The sequence below is a fragment of the Hemiscyllium ocellatum genome, chromosome 13 (genome assembly GCF_020745735.1).
Source record: "Hemiscyllium ocellatum isolate sHemOce1 chromosome 13, sHemOce1.pat.X.cur, whole genome shotgun sequence".
NCBI classification, from domain to species: domain Eukaryota; kingdom Metazoa; phylum Chordata; class Chondrichthyes; order Orectolobiformes; family Hemiscylliidae; genus Hemiscyllium; species Hemiscyllium ocellatum.
The window spans coordinates 72,170,088-72,189,186 of NC_083413.1; the positions used below are offsets into that span (position 1 = coordinate 72,170,088).

General features: G+C 40.2%; 1 protein-coding gene across 1 annotated transcript in view; it reads right to left on the reverse strand.

Moving 5' to 3' along the window:
• The window catches only part of LOC132821356 (rho guanine nucleotide exchange factor 4-like), a 99,750-nt gene that overhangs the window by 46,794 nt on the left and 33,857 nt on the right, over positions 1-19,099 (reverse strand). Inside the window, exon 7 of the mRNA XM_060833938.1 lies at positions 17,785-17,979. Within this exon, the coding sequence (XP_060689921.1) occupies positions 17,785-17,979 (195 nt within the window). The remainder of the gene's footprint in view (positions 1-17,784; positions 17,980-19,099) is intronic.

The window sequence follows — 19,099 nt, forward strand, 5'->3', positions numbered from 1 at the left end:
TGTTTTCACATGCCTATGTTTTCACTTCATCATTTGTAAAATCTGCTGTAAGCTATATAGTTTTTTTCCCTGTGATCTTCCTTTACATTCCTCCCATCACCTCTGAGCAATCCTACCTCTTCTTTCTTATTTTTGTTGATGTTTTTATCATTTTCCTGTTCCCATTAATTTCTCCCATTATGTCGTCATCTCCCATGTATTGAGCCTATTTTGCTCATGATTAACATCCGTTTTGAATTGCAGTTCAAACTTAATTTATCCACACAACTCTACATTTTATGCAAATGCATTTACTCTATCCTTCTTGTAATGGAAACATTTCCTATTGAGCCATCAATCATTTTGTCCAGTTAGCTTGGGTCAGATGTTTTCTCATCTCACTGATCTTCCTCTATATTGTTTACAGCATTCTTATCTTTGTTACTATTACATTTAAACTATATAATGGTAACTATTTCCCATATTCTCTTCTTGCATCAATAATTTGTTCCGTTTAATTTCTCAGATTAAAATCAAGCAACGTTTGTTTCATTGCTGAATGTGAGACATATTGAATTAGGAAGTGGTCCTGGATGTTGTCTAAAAATGTTTTCCACTTGGATTATGTGCATTACTTTTATTTCAACTGACCTTGAGAAATTTGAACTGTCTGGTATTATTACCCTATTTTTAAATATCCCTATTTACAGAAATTTCTCCCAGCACATCTTCACAGTTTGCTAACCTTGTAATTGCACACCAAGGACTGACCTACTTCCCCTTCCCGATCTACTTAGGCTGAGATTTTTCCAACTGTGGCCATTCATGATGCCAGAACCAGAATGTTGTCGTTTCTTTCTTTGTTCTTTACTGACGTGATCATCATTCAAATTTTATGTGCCAATGTTGTGCATGCAAAATACGTTTGATTCAATGTGGGTATAACCAACTTTTATCATGCACATGATAGAAGTGAATTGCAAACAGCACACAGATTTAACATAATACACTTTGGCTCGGCTCCAACATTACTGCCATCTCTTGTGAAACGTTGCTCCATCTGATTTTCCAGCAATGCCTCATTGCTTTTCCCTTTTCTATTTTTAATCAGTTTTAGTATCAATAAAATAGCAATAAAAATATTAACATTAAACTAACTTTGTGTATTATGCTTCCATATTCACTTCTATTAGCAGTGAAAGGAGGCTGCCAGACAAGCCAAACTCAACTCTATTCCCATCTCTAACCTGTGTGAAGTACCAGTGGCTGTGCTGTTGGCTGTAAGAGTCAGATCAATCAGTTAAACCTCTTGATAAATATTATGCAGATGTTCTCTCTCCTCCTTCGGCAGCTGTTGTTGCTCAGGAGGTAGTTCCTGAGTATCTGAAAGCAGGAACTCAGAAGAGGAAGGTCAGAGTAAAGGAATGGATGGAAATGTGAGCTAGTGGGCCATGGTGACACCATCAGCTACTTGTTCATCACACTTAACAGCTGGATGGGAAGAGCAGCACGGTGGGGCGGCACGGTGGTACAGTGGTACTGCTGCCTCACAGCAACAGAGATTCGGGTTCAATTCCCACCTCAGGCGACTAACTGTGTGGAGTTTGCACGTTCTTCCCATGTCTGCGTGGGTTTCCTCCAGGTACTCCGGTTTCCTCCCACAGTCCAAAAAATGTGTGGGCTAGGTGAATTGGCCATGCTAAATTGTCCATAGTGTTAGGTGAAGGGTCAAATGTAGGGGAATGGGTCTGGGTGGGTTGTGGGTCGGCGTGGACTTGTTGGGCCGAAGGGCCTGTTTCCATACTGTAAGTAATCTAATCTAATCTAAGGAAGCTGATGAGGGACCTAAGACAGGAAGACTTGCTAGCCTCAATGTTGACACTGCAGTCTATACAATGGGCCCATTGTAACTTGTACAATGATGCTGAGAGCTATCTGGTCCCTATGAAATCCCAATGTCCTTTCCTTCCCTCATACTCTTTCGTTGCCTTCCACTGTATGCTACCTTGTTCTGCAAGAGACAATGTCTATGGTAGTATTTGGATAATGTGCTGACTATTTGTGAACATCTTTATGATATGTAGGCAGAGAGAAATGGCAGATGAGACTGATGGGTGAACAAAAATGAATTTGAGCATTTGGCTGGTATTCATAGGTCTTAAATGTTGGCTAGGGCTGCTGGATGAATATTGGTCTTTGGCGCATAATGCAGCATGAGAATTTGATGTTGTGATGTGTAACATCCTGCAAAGATACAGCAGGCTTTGATTGCCCAGTGGATGTAATGATTGTAACCAGGTCAGCTAGGTGGATCTAAGAGGTGAGCTCCCTGAATGGGGCTATTAATCTGGTCCAATTAGGGAGCCCTGGCTGACAGATATAAACAGGAGTGTCAGAGGTTCTATTCACTCTGAGAGCTGGCTCTGTGGAAGCTGGATCAGTGTCAAGGGCTCTCCACGTGTAAATAAAGGGTGGCTTGGTGATAGAATACCAGCGTCAATGGAGTTATTTTCAGTAGCAATGAGAGAAAGGCATGGTCCTAAAGAAACTCACTCGCAACAGTCATTGTTGAGTTGGGGTAAGCATTTCTAGCATCATGCCGTTATTTGGGAAGCTTGATTTATTCAATCCTGCCATCAAAGACTGGGTCCAGTATTCAAAAAGAATGAGCTATTTTTTTCTGGGCAAATGTCTTGGGACAAATGCAAAGCAACCTCAAGTAATTTTCCTGACTGCTTCTGAATCCACAGCTTTATCGGTTATTAGGAGTTTACATTTGCCTCTGGCATGAGATACTAAAACATGTCTAGAATTGATGGGTTTAGTTAAGGAATATTATGACCCCAAGCTTCCTCTAATTCTGAGATGTGATCAGTTTTACTCAGCAATTCGATAACCAGGGGAATCTGTATCGGGATGTTTGACTAAGTTAAGATGACTGGCAGAGGCTTGTGGCTTTGGTTTAACTCTTAATGAAATGCTGAGACTCCATTTAGTATCTGGGCTTAATGATGTAACCATGAAAAAGCACTGACCAGCTGAAGCCCAAATGGACTTCAAACAAGCACCACAACTAGCTTTATCATTGGAAAATGCCCACAGGTCAGCCCACAGCAAAACCCCAAAACAAAGCCAAGTCTCGGCCAAGGGATTAAAATTTCCCAAGGTCCAGACCAGCAAGCCATTGCTGCCAGTGTGCAAACTTGAGACACAAAATCCCACTAGACCTGAATGGAGTAAGAACTCATCGGCTGACATCCAGGAGAGTACACACCCTGGAAAGGCCATCTACTTCTGTCATGGAACAGTTAAATTGGTAAGCAACATCTAAATAGTACCAATCAAAGTAATGTTTGGTTAAATGGTCAGCTAGTTCTGATATAGGCCAAAACTGGCATGCCTCTGCCTGTGCTTATAGAACTAGTCTTTAACAAAATTCGCTCAGTACACCAGCCTTCAAGTTTGCGCAATATGTTGGCTAGACTGAGAACCCATACTCTTTACAGATTAAGGGTATATCTTTGGTTCCAGTCTGTTATAGCAGGCAGCTGGTTCAGTTACCATTGATTATTGTAAAAATCTCGGGCCCATGCTTGATGGGATGGAATTGGTTGAGAAAGATTCACCTGGATTGGCTCAACATTTTCAATTAGAAAATGGCTGCCAGAGTGAAATCTTAATTAAATATCAGGATGTTTTTCAAGAAGGTTTAGGAGCCAAGGCCACTTTGCATGTTAACCAGGAAGTGATTCCACAATTCTACAAGCACTTTCCAGTTCCATTTCCTTTATGTGTAAAAGGAGAGGCAGAAATCAGAAGGCTGGAAAGTGAAGGCATGATCAAACCAGTCCAGTTTGCAGAATGGACAGCACCAGTCATATCGATGGGGAAGCCAATGGGTCGTTTCACTTCTGTGGGATTTGAAACAGATGGTAAACCACTTCTCACAGCTGAATAAATGCCCAGTCCGTCACAGGGAGGATTTATTTGCAAAGTTGGCAGGGGGACTCTCCTTTACAAAGTTCCTCTAGTATCTATATGGATGAAACCCTGTTCGGTCTACTGAAAGAGGACAAGGCTGTGTTGCCCATGGCTTCAATCCAAATTCAGTGGTGGGCTGTAATGCTAAGAGCCTATATTTACAGGTTGGAATACTGTCCAGGAGGTTAAGCAGCAAATGCGGACACATTGAGCCACCTCCCACTGTCAGATACACTATCATTGGTACCACTAATGCAAGAAAGCATAATGGTTTTAAACTATCTGGACACCTTTGCAGTCACAGCTGACAATATCAGACATTGGATGCAGAAAAATCCGGTCCAGAAAAAAACTGAAACAGTTGGTGGTGATGGGGGATATCAAACAGCCACCACAATCGGAATTAAAACCTTTTTGGACCCAGAGAGACCAGATCACAATAGAGGTTGGCATGTTGTTATGAGGAGCAGGGGTGATTGTTCTGAGTAAAAGTCGTCGCCAGATATTGGCTAAACTCCACTAGGATCATCCAGGAGTTTCCAAAATGAAGATGTTATGTCTGGTGGCCAGGATTGGATGCAGACATGGCCACATTGGTGAGGCAGTGCCCAGAGTGCGTACAAGGACACAAATTACTGCTGGCACCACATTAATTGTAATGGCAGGGTAAACCTGGACTCAATTTCACATCGACTGTGAAGGCCCTTTCATTGCCTCAATATTCTTAGTCATTTGGACACCCATTTAAAGTGGCTGGATGTGCATAGAGTTCATGCATCAAACATGGGCGTGAGGATAGAAAAACTGTGCACATATTTTGCAGTTGATGGAGTCTCAGAAGTGTTGGTCACAGATGACAGGCCACCATTTACCAGCAGGGACTTGGAGTATTCCCTAAAGTCAAATGATATTGGTTATGTAAGGACAGCTCCATACTATCCATCATCTAGTGGTCCAGCAGAAAAAGCAGTTCAAACATTGAAGGCAAGCGAAAAGAAACAGCCTACAGAGTGACTAAATACTAAACTGTCTCAGTTCCTATTTGATTATAGGACACCCCTCGTGGAACCTCAGAACCGCAGAGTTGCTAATGGGGAGAAGACTCTGAACTGGATTAAACCTGATCTTCCTGAAACTGGGGGCTGCGTGAAACAGCATTAGGAATTCCAGTGCTGGATACAAGACTCTGCTAAGCAAGAGAGTCAGTTTACTTCAGAGGACATTGTTTATTGTAGGAACCACGGGAATGGCCCTGCATGCGTAAGAAGCAAGGTTGGTGCGAAGTCAAGTCCAGTAACATAAGATGTTGGGTAAGTGAGGCAGTCCTACACAAACAAGTGGATCACCTGAAAGTTTCTCCCTCACAAACAGTGCAAGAGCAACACATGACCAGTTCCACAACAGCCTTTCCGACTGTTTCAGAACCCATGGGTTCTCTCTTTCTATTAAGTGTTGAAGCTACCTCAGAATCAGAGATAGGCATGGCAGATGTCACCAACTTGACATTTTTGTCACCTGAAGAGGAAAATTAATTTCTACCAAGATGCTCCTGGTGGAAGAGGAGAGCTACTGGGTGCTACATGCCGCCTGCATCAGAGGCAGAGTTGGAGAAATGTGACCTGGTGCTGAAACACCCAGGGAGGAGCTTCAAAACAGAACCAGCCTATGTCCTCATACTTGGCTCTTGAGGGATGTAACAATTGTAATGGGGTCAGCCAGATAGACCTTATAGAATATGCGATCCCTGACTGGACCAGGTTAACAGCCCCAATCAGGGAGCCCTGGCTGACAGATATAAACAGGAGCATCAGACATTCTGTTCAATCTGAGAGCAGGCTCTGAGGAAAGTGGGTTAGAGTCAAGAATTAACCATGTGTAAATAAAGGGTGACTTCGTAATGGGAACTGGCCTCTGTGGGGTTATTTCAATTAGGTCATTAGATTTCCTGTAGTGCTGCTCCAGACTTCAGGAGTTCATCTCCCAGGTCATCTACTGCCAGCTGATGTAAGGCTGATCTTACTGGGTCCTTTTGCTCTCATTTTCCTTGCAACCCTAGCATCTCTCCCCCTGCCCACTGGTAACATGAATGTCTCCAGCTCTGCAGCTGTCACTCTGGAACCCTTTGCCTAACCTGATGCTCATGGTGAAAGATTTCCCATTGCTGCAATATTTTTGTGCAGTATCCCTTTCACATTGCACCTGCCTTTAGGGAGGCTCCACAACTGTTCTGCAGACCCCTGTCATATCCATGTGTCATAGGCAGGTTGAAGGAACAAACAGCAACACAAGAGTTGCAATGTTCATGCAAATTAAGTAAGAGCAAGTATGTTCCATTGTGCCCATCTCAACCTGAACGGGTGCACACAGATCTCAATCTGTTATCCCCATAGTTAAAAGCAGGGAAATCCCACTTTGAGCTCTCTGAATACAAATTAGGATCTAACAACATTAGGATTTCATGGTATTTCTGGTCTAAATACTGAACACTACTGTTGTGGTTCTGTTCTCCGAGCTGGGAATTTGTGTTGCAGATGTTTCATCCCCTGTCTAGGTGACATCCTCAGTGCTTGGGAGCCTCCTGTGAAGCACTTCTGTGATGTTTCCTCCGGCATTTGTAGTGGTTTGAATCTGCCGCTTCCGGTTGTCAGTTCCGGACAGCAATATCATCAGTCAATTTCCAGTCTGTGATTCCATAAGAGTGAGGATTGATTTCTTTTTAGCTAGGGAAAACACATCCCCAGCTTTCACCATGAATATCTGAACACAGAAAAACATTGCTGTCAGGTTGTACATTTTGGAACTTAATTTCTAAAATTCGAGAGATGTACCCAACTTCAGACAACACAATCATCTCCATGAATTGTAAAGAATTTCTGTCTGTGGGTTAGCAAATAAAATGTGATGTCTAGCAGCATAACATTTAGTTCCTTGCTTGTTTCTCAATCATGCATTTACATAGCAGCAGTCCTACAACCCCATTATTCACACTGCACAACCTGCGAGGGGCTGGGTGATGGTGATGATTATGTTTTGGCAGTTGAACTATTTAATCCATGAATCAACTTGACTTGCAAGCAGACTCCTGCAAATATCAGGGAGCAGTTCAGATCCCCGTACAGGTCCCATGACTTGCAATCCAAAAAGACTCCTCCACTACCTTAAATTTTCAAAATATTTATCAAAAATGCAGCACTGGATGAGTGGGCATTTTCTCCATCTATGTATTAGGAATTGACTTTGGTATCTACAGCAACGTTGGCACCACAGATGTTAACTATACCCCTCACCCTGTCTGAGGCTGTGCAACTTTGATGTCATCATATTTGACCCCAAGATGGGCTTCAAACCCCATGTTGTTGTGATCCCAGCTACTGGTAAAACTGGACAGATCTGATCCCAAAGCAAAGCCTGCCTTATTAGACTATTTATTTTATTTCAAGCATTTACCTACCATAGTGGTCGATCACTAAGCATATCATGAATACATGAACAGGGAGTAAGAATAGGTAATTCAGCCTCTTGAGCCCTCCTCACCATTCAACAAAATCATGGCTAAGTTGATTATAACCTCAATTCTACATTCTCATCATTCTTAAGCTTTCACCCCTTACTTAACGATAATCTTTCTATCTCTGTCTTAAAAAAATATTCAAGGTTCTGTTTCCATCATCTGTTCAGGACAAGCTCCAATAGCTTATGATCCTCTGAAAAAGTAAATTTCACTATCTCAGCTTTAAAGAGTGACCCTTGTGTTTTAAACAGTGACCTCTCATTCTACATTCTCCCACAAGAAGAAACATACACCTACAGTGCCAAGACCCTCTAGAATCTTTTACGTTTCTTACTCGTCTTAACTTCAGTGGATACAAGCCTAGCCTGTCCAATCTTTCCTTGTAAGACCACTCACTTATTCCAGGTATTAGTTTGGTAAACTGGTTCCAACACATTTACATCCTTCCTTAAATAAAGAGACCAATACTGTCCACATGCTCTCACCAATTCCCTGTATAATTGAAGCATAACCTCCTTACTTTTGAATTCAAGTTTCCTTGCAATAAACAGTTTCATCATTAGCTTTCATAGTTTACGCATTCACAAGAGGCAGCCAATGTCTTTTTAACAGAAGCACATCAATATTTATTACATTCAAAAGGAAAAGAACAACATAAAATGAATATATTACAAACATCAGAAGCATAGATTCAACCCTTTTGCCTTCACCAACAATTTTAGAGAGACTTGAACTGCAGGGAAGAGATAATCTGAATCCATTTTGGATTCCTTTGTTCAGTGGGCATGGATGCTACTGGATTTTATTTAGGAAACTTCTGCATTTATTTGATGTGCTTTCTTGAGACTCATAAAAAAGCTGCTAATACAGCTCCTTATTAGCATAGGTTCTTTAAATCAGTCTTCCAAAGTTTTTTTGTTTCTGCAACTTTTCTCTTACAAACATTAACCACTCCAGACTTGTTTCATTCTGTCTGGCTGTTTTGGAGAATGCTAAACATCATTGCTACTGTTACAAGACTTTTTGTTTTCTCTCTGAATGATTCTCTCTCTGGAACAAATCTGAACATTCACCTGTCTTCTGGATATTTCTGGTTTTCCAAAAGAAGACTTATATATCTCTTTCTCTCTGGCTCATAGGGCATTTTGTTACTTGGCAACAGCTCTTATTTCTCTCTTTTCTACCCTTGTTTGTAAGGCACTGAGGTATTCACCTCAAAAATGTTAAAAATGTTTCACTTAAATACATGTAAACACGTTTCCCATACAAATTGACATCATTCACAGAACTGAAAATAGAACTAAAAATAATTTTCTCTTACTAACACAGACAGTATAGAAATATGAATCAAATTTAAAGCAATCCATTACATTAGTTGTCATTACTTTATTTGTCTACTTTAAAAGCCAAGTTTCCAAGCAACAATGATTATTATTATTTAACATGAGCCTTCATTTCAATATCCACTCTTTAACTAAGACTGTCTACTTCCACTTCCAAAACATTGCTCACTCTGCATTGTTGAGCTCGTCTGTTGCTGAAACTCTCATCCATGTCTTTGTTTTCTTTAGACATGAGTATTTTAATATATACCTGGCCAGCCTCTCACTTTACTCCCTCAACAAACTCGAGCTCACTCAAATGTCTGTTGTCTGGTTTGATTTGACTTATTTATCGTCATATGTACCTAAATACAATGAAAAACTTTGTTTACAAGCAGTACAGGTAGATCATAGCAAGCAAGGACATATAGGTCATGGGTGAAAAAAATCTTAGACAGAGGCAGACAAGTTACACCACACAGAGCATCTGCAAACCAAGATCAATAGCAGCAAGGTCAGCATTATTTGAAGTTAGAGTTCACTCGTCAATCTGATAACGCTGGGAAGAAACTGTTCATGAACCTGCTGGTGTGTGTATATTGAAGCTTCTGTATCTTATGGGAGTTGAAATGAGTTATAGGAGAGTGTCAGCATTATTTGAAGTTAGAGTTCACTCGTCAATCTGAGAACGTTGGGAAGAAACTGTTCCTGAGCTTGCTGGTGTGTGTATATTGAAGTTTCTGTATCTTCTGGGAGTTGGAATGAGTTATAAGAGAGTGTTGCTGGGGTGCGGAGAGTCTTCGATGACACACCACCTTCTGTAGTTTCTGACTATCCTGTGGATGACAGTTGCCATACCGGTTTTGCACCTGGACAGTATACTTTCAATGGTGCATCTGTAAATGTTGGTGAGGGTACTTATGAACATGTCAAATTCCCATTTGAATTAAGCCTCATTCACCCATTACTCATGTACTCAATAACCTCCGTGGGCACTTATTCTAACAATGCCTTGATAATTTGATCATTTTTCATCCATATACACAAATCCCTTTCTGGTCTCACCTCTCTCTATTGCTATGACACTGGGTAAAACCCTCTGCTAATTTAAAACCCGTAACACAAAAAAGATTTATCCCGTGCTGTAATCCGTGAAAATTGGAGAGGTCAAGAACTATTTAAAGTAAAAACTAACAAATTTATTTCTTAAAGTATAACAGAGAATAAATACCAAACAACTATTTACAACTCCTTCTTCCAACCTATCTTTTACCTTCCCTTCTATGATACTAGTCCAATAAAACTTCTGATTAAAATTTACAAAACAAAACTTGTTATCTGAAAACCCAGCAGCTTTCAGTTCTTCACTATATTCCTGACTTCTTCTCTTCTTCTTGGGGATTCAGTTTCATAGGTTACTGATCAATAAAGGTGCCTTTTAAGAGAGCTAATCTGTGGGCAGTCTGCAGATGCTGATGGCTCGGCAGTTCTCCTCCCAACTGTTCAATTTTCCCATGTCTTTTAACCCCCCCGCCAAAGCATCGGATTATGTCATTGTCTTTTAAAATCTCAGAGCAACTCAGCCAGTGCTATCTGTTCTGAACCAAATGCTACATTGTAAATTCTCCAGCACTCTGTGTGCTTGCCAAGTCCTTCACTCTCTTAAAGGCACAGTACATTTCTACACCTTCATAACACCTCCCCACTTAAGAAAAAAGATGGCTTAATTTCTCTTCATATTCTTTAAATGCATTACCCTAACGTACAGATAACTTTAATCTAAGTTCACCTTATCTTCTTCCCATATAACTGTATATAAATAAAATTAAATGAATACAAATCTCACCTAAACTTTATCAGGTAAATCCATGATAATGGACCTGCAGTTACATTCTTACAATCCGCAACATGTATGATTTTTAAATAAAAGTCTGTAACATAAGACTCCAATGAAATAGTCTCATATTCTTGTCTTTAAACCATTCTAAGAATGAAAGCGCACTGTGATCTGTGTACACAACCGAATCCAACACATTGTTTGTGACATACACATTAAAATGTTGTAAGGCCAGTACCACACTCATTAGTTCCTTTTCAATCTTGGAGTATTCCCTCTGGTGGATGTTGATCTTTTTTGAAAAGTAACCAACTGGCAGTTCAATCCCATCCTCATCTTCCTGTAGGAGTACAGTTCCAACTCCGATGTCACTATCATCGATGGCGACTTTAAAAGATTTTGAAAAGTTTAGTGTAGCTAAAACTGGTTTGGTGGTTAATATTGATTTCAAATGATCGGGTGCTTCCTGATATGGTTCTGTCCACTGAAACTTTGTATTCTTCTTCAGCAAATCAGTTAACGTGCAACTACACTGCTGAAGTTTGGAACAAACTTCCAATCAAATCCATTGAGTCCTAAGAATCGAAGTACCTCTTTCTTCGAGGTCAGTTGTAGAAATTCCTCAGGGCCTTCATCTTTGCGTTCCGTAGGATCAGCCTTCCATGACTGATGTTATGTCTCAAGAACATCACCTTTGTTTTCGCGAATTCCATTTTAAGCTTATCAGCAATTTTGTTTCTCGTAGTCATTCAAAGAGCTCTGCCAACTGTACCATGTGATCTTTCCAGGACTTAATAAAGATCACTACATGGTCCAAATAGACCGCACAGATTGTTAACCCAGCCATAAGTCTGCTGATGAGTCTTTGGAATGTGTTGGGTGTGTTCTTCATTCCAAAGGACATATCAGTTTAAAGTGCCATTTGGGGTTACAAATGTAGAAATTTCTTTCACAACCTCTGATAAAGGTACCTGCCAGGAACCACACGTTAAGTCCAACTTGATGATGTAACTGGCTTGTTTGACTTTCTTGATACAGACCTCCAATCTATAAATTGGATATGAGTCTGATTTTGTAACAATGTTGACTGTCCGATAATCCATGCAGAATTGTTGAGTCCCGCCGGTTTGGGAACTAAGATGATCAGCGAACTGCACTCACTCAGGCTTGGTTTGATCATGTCCTCGTCAAGCATGGCCTCCACCTCCATCTGGACCAGTCTGACTTTGAAAGGATTAAGCCAATAGGGATGTTGTTTTATTAGAGCAGTATTCCCTAAGTCTACTTCATGTACAATAGCATTAGTCCTCCCCATCTGATTCTTTCATATGTTCTTATATGGTAGTAAGAAATCTTTCAACTGCATTCTATGCCACTGAGACAGATAGTTTACTAACCTATCCCACTCGTCAAGGACTTCTTCATTTTTTAATCTATTTTGAGGCACCTCAAAATCCACATCGTCTGGATTTGATTCCACACTCTGCAGGGCAGTAACTCCAGTTATCTAGTTCTTTCTCTCTATTTTAATACATGTTTAGATTATATACTCGATACTGTATTTTTCTATCTGGCATCTTTGCTAAATAGCTCACCCTGACTCAACTTTGTCTCGATTTGGCATGGAACACTAAACCTGGCTTTGAAGGGATCTGCTATCACTGGTGACAGTACTAACACATTAACCCCTCCAGAAAACAGCCAAGTCTCAGAGCTTTTATCTGCCACCTGCTTCATTCTATACTGTGTCCTCTTTCGGTGCTGTTTAGCTAACTCACCTACTTGATTTAGTCTCTCCCTCACCTCTGATATATAATCTAAGCATGAGATCTCCAACTTTGGTCCTGTCAATTTTTAAAAATTAATTTCAAAGGGCCTCTCACTTCATGACTATATATTAATTCGAAGGGAGTGAACTGAGTAGATTCATTTGGGGCATCACTAATGTTAAACAATATGAATGGGATACCTTTATCCCAATCATTCGGGTAGTTCTGACAGTATGCTGTCAACATGGTCTTCAAAGTTTGATGCCACATTTCTAAAGCTACCTGGGATTCAGAATGATATGCACTGGATTTAAAGTGCTGTATACCTAAGCTTTCCATAATCTCCTTAATCAGCCTAGCAGTATAATTTGACCCTTGGTCTGACTGAATCTCTCTGGGTCACCCATACTGTGTGAAGAAAACTACTAGCCCCTCTCTCACCTTTTTTGCCTTGATACTCCGTAATGGAATTGCCTCTAGAAATTTTGTAGACACATCCATTATGATTAACAAGCACTGGCTCCCATCTTTAGTTCAGTCAGTTACAACCAGCGTGAAAGGTTCTTTAAGTGCGGGAATTGGCAATAAAGGTGTTGGTTTGTTTGACCTGTGGCTGGCCTACCATTTGGCATGTATGACACATACAGCAAAAATTAGCCACATTCTTGCGCATTCCAGGCCAATAAAAATGTTTTTGTACATCAGCCTGAGTCTTTTGTACCCCTAGGTGACCTCCTACAGGTAGTTCATGTGCTACCCGTAATACCTCATGTATGTATGCTACCGGCAACACAGTCTGGTGCACTTCGGTCCACTTCTCCTCTGCACTAACCTGCCGTGGTCTCCATTTCTATCTTTGGATTCTATCATTCAGGTAATAACCCTCTGGAATATTCTATATATATATATCTTTTATTGCCTTGTCTTGCTCTATCTTAGCCTTTCAGGAGTAAACACTTCTGTCTGACCTCTGTCTGTTCAGGTTTTTCCTGTACCATTACATCAAGAGTATCTGCTAACTCAACCTAAACTCTGTCATATTTCCCTTTACATTAAGCTTTATGCTGTAACTTATGATAGTGCGATCTGGTTACCACACAGTCTGGGAAAATTCCACTCAGTTCCTTGGTCTTCCTTGAGCTTCTCCACAACAAGGGGTTTTACTCTCACCTTGGATCCTGCCAAATCATTTCCAAGAACAAACTGAATTCTTGGAACTGACATTCTGTCAATCACTCCCACTATAACTTCCCCAGTCTTGAGTTGGCACTCCAACTTGACCTGACATAGGGGAATGCTAAATTTCTGTCCATCTATCCCACAAATTACCACACTCTCGGGTAACAGATCAGAAAGAGTGCATAATTGTTCATCTCTTACAATCGGCCATTGGTTAGATTCTGTATCTCTCAAAATTATGACTTTTTGTCCTTCTCCCCCTGTTCTTTCTGATTACACTTTACCCATAAAGGTGAATTTTTTGTCAGGTACTAACTCCATACCCAGCCCCTGCCTAGGCTGTGCACTCTCCTGCAGCTCCTTGGGTCTTCTTGGGGTCTCTTTTACTATCTTTGCTAATGCCACTGGTTTAGCTTCTTTTACCACATCTTTTCCCACAGTGCCTGTCCTTAACGACCAGCACTGTGGCTTTCCACTTTACCACAGTGGAAACACCTGAGGCTTTTAACCTCCTGTCCACCCTCTTGGGCTTCTTTTTTATCTTGTGGTAAATTCTTACCAGTGCTCTCTACTCTTGGTTTCATAGTGTAGGATTTCCTCTTCTCCCAACTTCTATATCTCACAGGACAAAATTCTGGCTGGAAGCTGGTCTTATATACCAAGATGTACTCATCTGCTATTTCTGTCAATCTCACTTCCTAAACTTTCTGTTCCTCCACGTGAATTCTTACCCTCTCTGGAGCTTATGTTTTTAAACTCCTCCAGCAGAATAATCTCACTTAGACCCTCAAAGGTCTTATCTATTTTCAAAGCACTCACCCATTGATCAAAATTGCTATGTTTAATTCTTTCAAAATCAACATTCTCTGTGTTTATGAACTGCTGTCTATATGCTTATGGTGCCAATTCATAAGCACTTAAAATAGCCTGTGTAAGCTCTTCCGACAGTGCAGCAAATACATCACTAGCTCTGCCACCAGTTTAGAATGAGCATTACCCATAAATCCTCAGACCACTCCACCTGCCTAGCCAATTTTTCAAATGAAATAAAGAAGACTTCAACATCTTTCTCATCAAAATGCGTCAGAATATATATATATAATACACACACACACACACACACACACACACACCCTACCACCTTCTCTTTTAATCTCTGTTCTGTTATCTTGACTTTGCTGTCTAAGTTGCAACTTCTCAAGTTCAAATTCTCTCTCTCCCTCCCTTTCTTCTCTCTGTCTTTGCTCAGCTAAGAACCTACTCTCTTGCTTTTTTCTCTTTCTCTTTCTGTCTCTCTCTCTTCTCTCTTTTTCTCTTTTTCTCTCCCTCTGTTTATCTTCTATCTCCATTTTCCTCAATTGTAATTTAAGTTTTTCTACCTCTACTACACTTGTTTGTTTCTTTAACACACCTTGGTGTTTGATTGGTTACAACTTTGGCTTTACTTTTGGCCTTGGTTAAACCTAAATCTAACTTATTCAAAAAGTATAGCCTTTTTCTTTCCTTCTAAACTTTCTTGGCAAATTTGAGAATCATCTTCAACTCCAGAAATGTTTTAGCAATTTTAAGAGCCATTTCTCTCACTTTTAATTTAATCGGCCACACGTCACCGAAATTAAACAAATTCTCTCATCTATGTTTTACTTAACCCGCAAGTGTTTTATTAAACACTAACCCACAAGTGTTTAAATATGCTGAGATTTTTTGTACACCCAAATCTGTTCAAATCTGTCTAAAACAGTTCCATTCCCAATGACGAGCTCCCAAACTGTTTCGACGTGGGGTAAACCCCTTTGCTAATTTAAAACCCGCAACTCAGAAAAGATTTATCCCATGCAGTAATCTGTGAAAGTTCGAGAGGCCAAGAACCATTTAAAGTAAAAACTAAGAACTTTATTTCCTAAAGTATAAGAAAGATAAATAACTAACAACTATTTACAACTTCTTCCTCTAACCTATCTTTTAACTTCCTTTCTATAATACTGGTCTGATAAAACCACCGATTAAGATTTACAAAAAAATACTTCTTTATCTCAAAGCCAGGCAGCTTTCGGTTCTTCTCTATGTTCCTGTCTTTTTTTCTTCTTCTTGGGGATTCAGCTTCACAGGTTGCTGTTCGATAAAGATGCCTTTAAGAGAGCTATTCTCTGGGCAATTTGCAGATGCTGGCTTGGCAGTTCTCCCCCTAACTGTTTGATCTTCCTTGGTCTTGTACCCCCGGATTATATCATTGGCTTTTGAGATTGTCAATATACTAAATCAAACTTGATTGGAATCTAGTATTTTCGGGGTATAATGTAAACTGTTTGGCTGAATTCAAATTTGTTTTTCCTCATAGCAACTCAGTCAGTGCTATCTGTTCTGAATCAAATGTAACATTGTAAATTCTCTGGCACTCAATGTGCTTGCCAAGTCCTTTACTCTCTTAAAGGTACAGTACACTTTTACACCTTCATAACACTATACCTGTAGGTTTCCTCAGCCCTGCCTCCACTGTGATCTCCAATGTCAATTAATTCTGATGTGTTGAGAATTTCCAGTTTTAAATGCCCTACCGTGCTGTTCAGACTTTCTCAGCCTTAAAATCTAGAATTACCGCCATCTTTTTTGAACTCTCTACTTCTACCTTTTCCTTTCAGAGATTATTCCAAACTTTCTTGAGCAAGTTTTGAGTCATCTGCCAGATATCTCTGCTGTGCATTGGGGTCAAATATTATTTAATGTCAAGCTCATGAAGTGTGTTGGAACAATTTTACTTTATTAATGGCACTATTTATATTCAAGCTATTGTTATATTTGATATGATTTGACTCATTTGCTGCATATTGCTTAATTTTGCTCTTCAAGGAGAGAAATCCATAAGCTGCTGTTGGATGAAGTTCTCTCAACAGTGAGGGGAGAGGGAATTCAACAAAGTGAAAGGAGCCAAAGTTTTGCAACTTGATCTCCTTGGCAAAAATTCACTGAGCTGAACCGAAATTGCAGAATTTGCATTCCCCTCATGTAACAGTCATTCCAATATCTGTCCCAGTCCTTCAAACCTACAACAATGCCAGCCACATATCCAAACTGATGTGCACAATTTTCAAAGTTGCAAGATCACTAGGAATATTCTCCATGTGCAAATATTTTAGATAACAATTTTTAATGAGTTGCAGAAAGACTTGCATATTATCACTCAGTTCCAGATAGCCATTGCAGTTTGAGGCGATGTTTCCTGTAGTGTCTCTGTCAGGTGATTGCTCTTGTCTGCAACACAGAAGGCAAGAGGATGCTGGAGATCGCCCAGATGTTTGTGAGATGTTCTTGATTTTGAATGTGGGGCCAAAACGAATCTAGAATGGGAATGCCATAATTCAATGTCTCCAGAGTAGGTCTAGCCTCACAAGTATTTCCATTGTGTTACTGCCTGTGTTATCAGAAAGTCAGTAATTTCAAGGGAGTGAGTTCTCAGAGATCAGTGATCCATGCTGGAGAAGTTAAGAGCAATGGCAGATTGGGGGAGTGAGTAAAGGAATAAGCCTTCAGGATACCACTTATTTATTTGAAGGAGCAGTATTGTGAGCATGATGTGTGCTCCCTTTAAGGCAGCTCGCTAATTAGGAGATGAACATTACTGAAGGTGATTATGGGCTTGGTCAGACCTTAGAGTGGAGCTGCATTCTTTTCTTGCCATCATGGGAAACAGTATTGTGAAACTGCAGGGTGATATCTGAAAGCAAGTAGAGACCTGACCAGGCCGTGAGTTTTTTTTCAAATTCAATCAATGCAAGGGATAGAATGAAATTGTCTTGGACATCGAGCAGCTGCCAAAGCAAGTAGGAGGATGAACATGGGAGGACATTGCACAATATGTGGATGTGGGCCATACTATCTCCAGAACATGACCCAAGTGATGAGTGGAATCCAACAATTTCACCCACCACCAACTCCCACCACAAGACCAAAATTCTTCCCATGAGGCAGAGGATGGAAAAAGTGGCAGGAATAAAGTCCTTCTCTCCATCACAGAGGCTCCCTGCCTTATTCTTGATGAATGGCTTTTGCCCGGAACATAAATTTTCCTGCTCCTCAGATGCTGTCTGACCTGTTGTGTTTTTCCAGCACCACTCTAATCTAGACTCTGATCTCTATCATCTGTAGTCCTCACTTTTGCCTAGGAATAAAATCAGTGCAATCTCACACATAAAAGAAACCGCTCCTTACCTCATAGATGTCCTTTAAGTTCTTGACATAGTCTCGCTCTTTGGTGATGATCTCATTGACAACATTAGCCCTGTGACGGTTTCTTTTTTCCTGTTCTGGAGAAGTAGGCACTTTTGGAGCTGACACTGGGAGAGACTCACTTTCACTATACTCTCCATAGAAAACATAATCATTCTTCTCTTCATCATATCCTAACTTTAAAAACAGAGGATAAACTTTAACATCTATAATAAATATAATCCTCTTGAACCAGATTCCTAATGAGACCAGAGAATGCACTGAACATTGATTATCCCAATGGTTTATGATCTTACAAACAAAATGCGCACATGGAAATTTGGCACTTGCAGTTCCCGATGTGTGTTACTAATAGGTCTTCCACTTAATTACCATTTTAATGAAAACAGAACTCCATCCATGTATGCTTTCAATGGAATATTCTGCTATTGTATTGGGACCTGCACTCCTAACTGCTCAAACAGACCATGTTAAGAAATGTTCATAGTCTCACATTTACATTATTTGCCCATCTGCCAAATTTTATCTATTAACAAATGTTTTGATAGTATGATAATAGTTTGGAGGCAATGCAGGGGAACTTTTCAGATTTATTGACACTTTGAGGTGTAACATCATGTTGGAACAAAGAATAAAGAACAGTGTAGGCCCATCAGCCCACCAAGACCCTGCTGACTCATGTTGCTTTTCTAAACTAAAAACCTTTCTCTCTACACGGTATATTCCTCTTTGCCTCGTCTATTCGTATATCTATCTAGATGCCACTTAAACATTGCTATGTATCCACCTCCACCACCACCTCTGGCAACACATTCCAGGCACTTAGCACCCTCTGTGTAAAACATTTGTCTCTCACATCTTCTTTAAACTTACTCCCTTTTACCTTAAACCTATGTCCCCTAGTAATTGACATTTCTACCCTGGAATAAAGATTCCAACTATTCATTCTATCCATGCTTCTCATAATTTTGTAAACTTCTATCAGGTTGTCCCTCATCCCTCGACATTTAAGCGAAAACAAACCTAGTTTGTTGAATCTCCCCTCATAGTTACAACTTCCAAGTGGCTTCTATGTACTCATTTTTAAAATCAGATTTCAAATTATTCATTTGTCACTGGTTCTTACCATAACTCTGCTAATGTGAGCCCATTCATGGGCTTTCCTCTCATCTACTATTTTGCACACATATTGACCTCAATTCCCATGTCTCCTCCCTTCTCTGACTTTACCCTGTACCACCTGTCCTGCCTGCAAGATTCACCTAACCCTGGTATTTCTACATTGAGTCTGCAATCA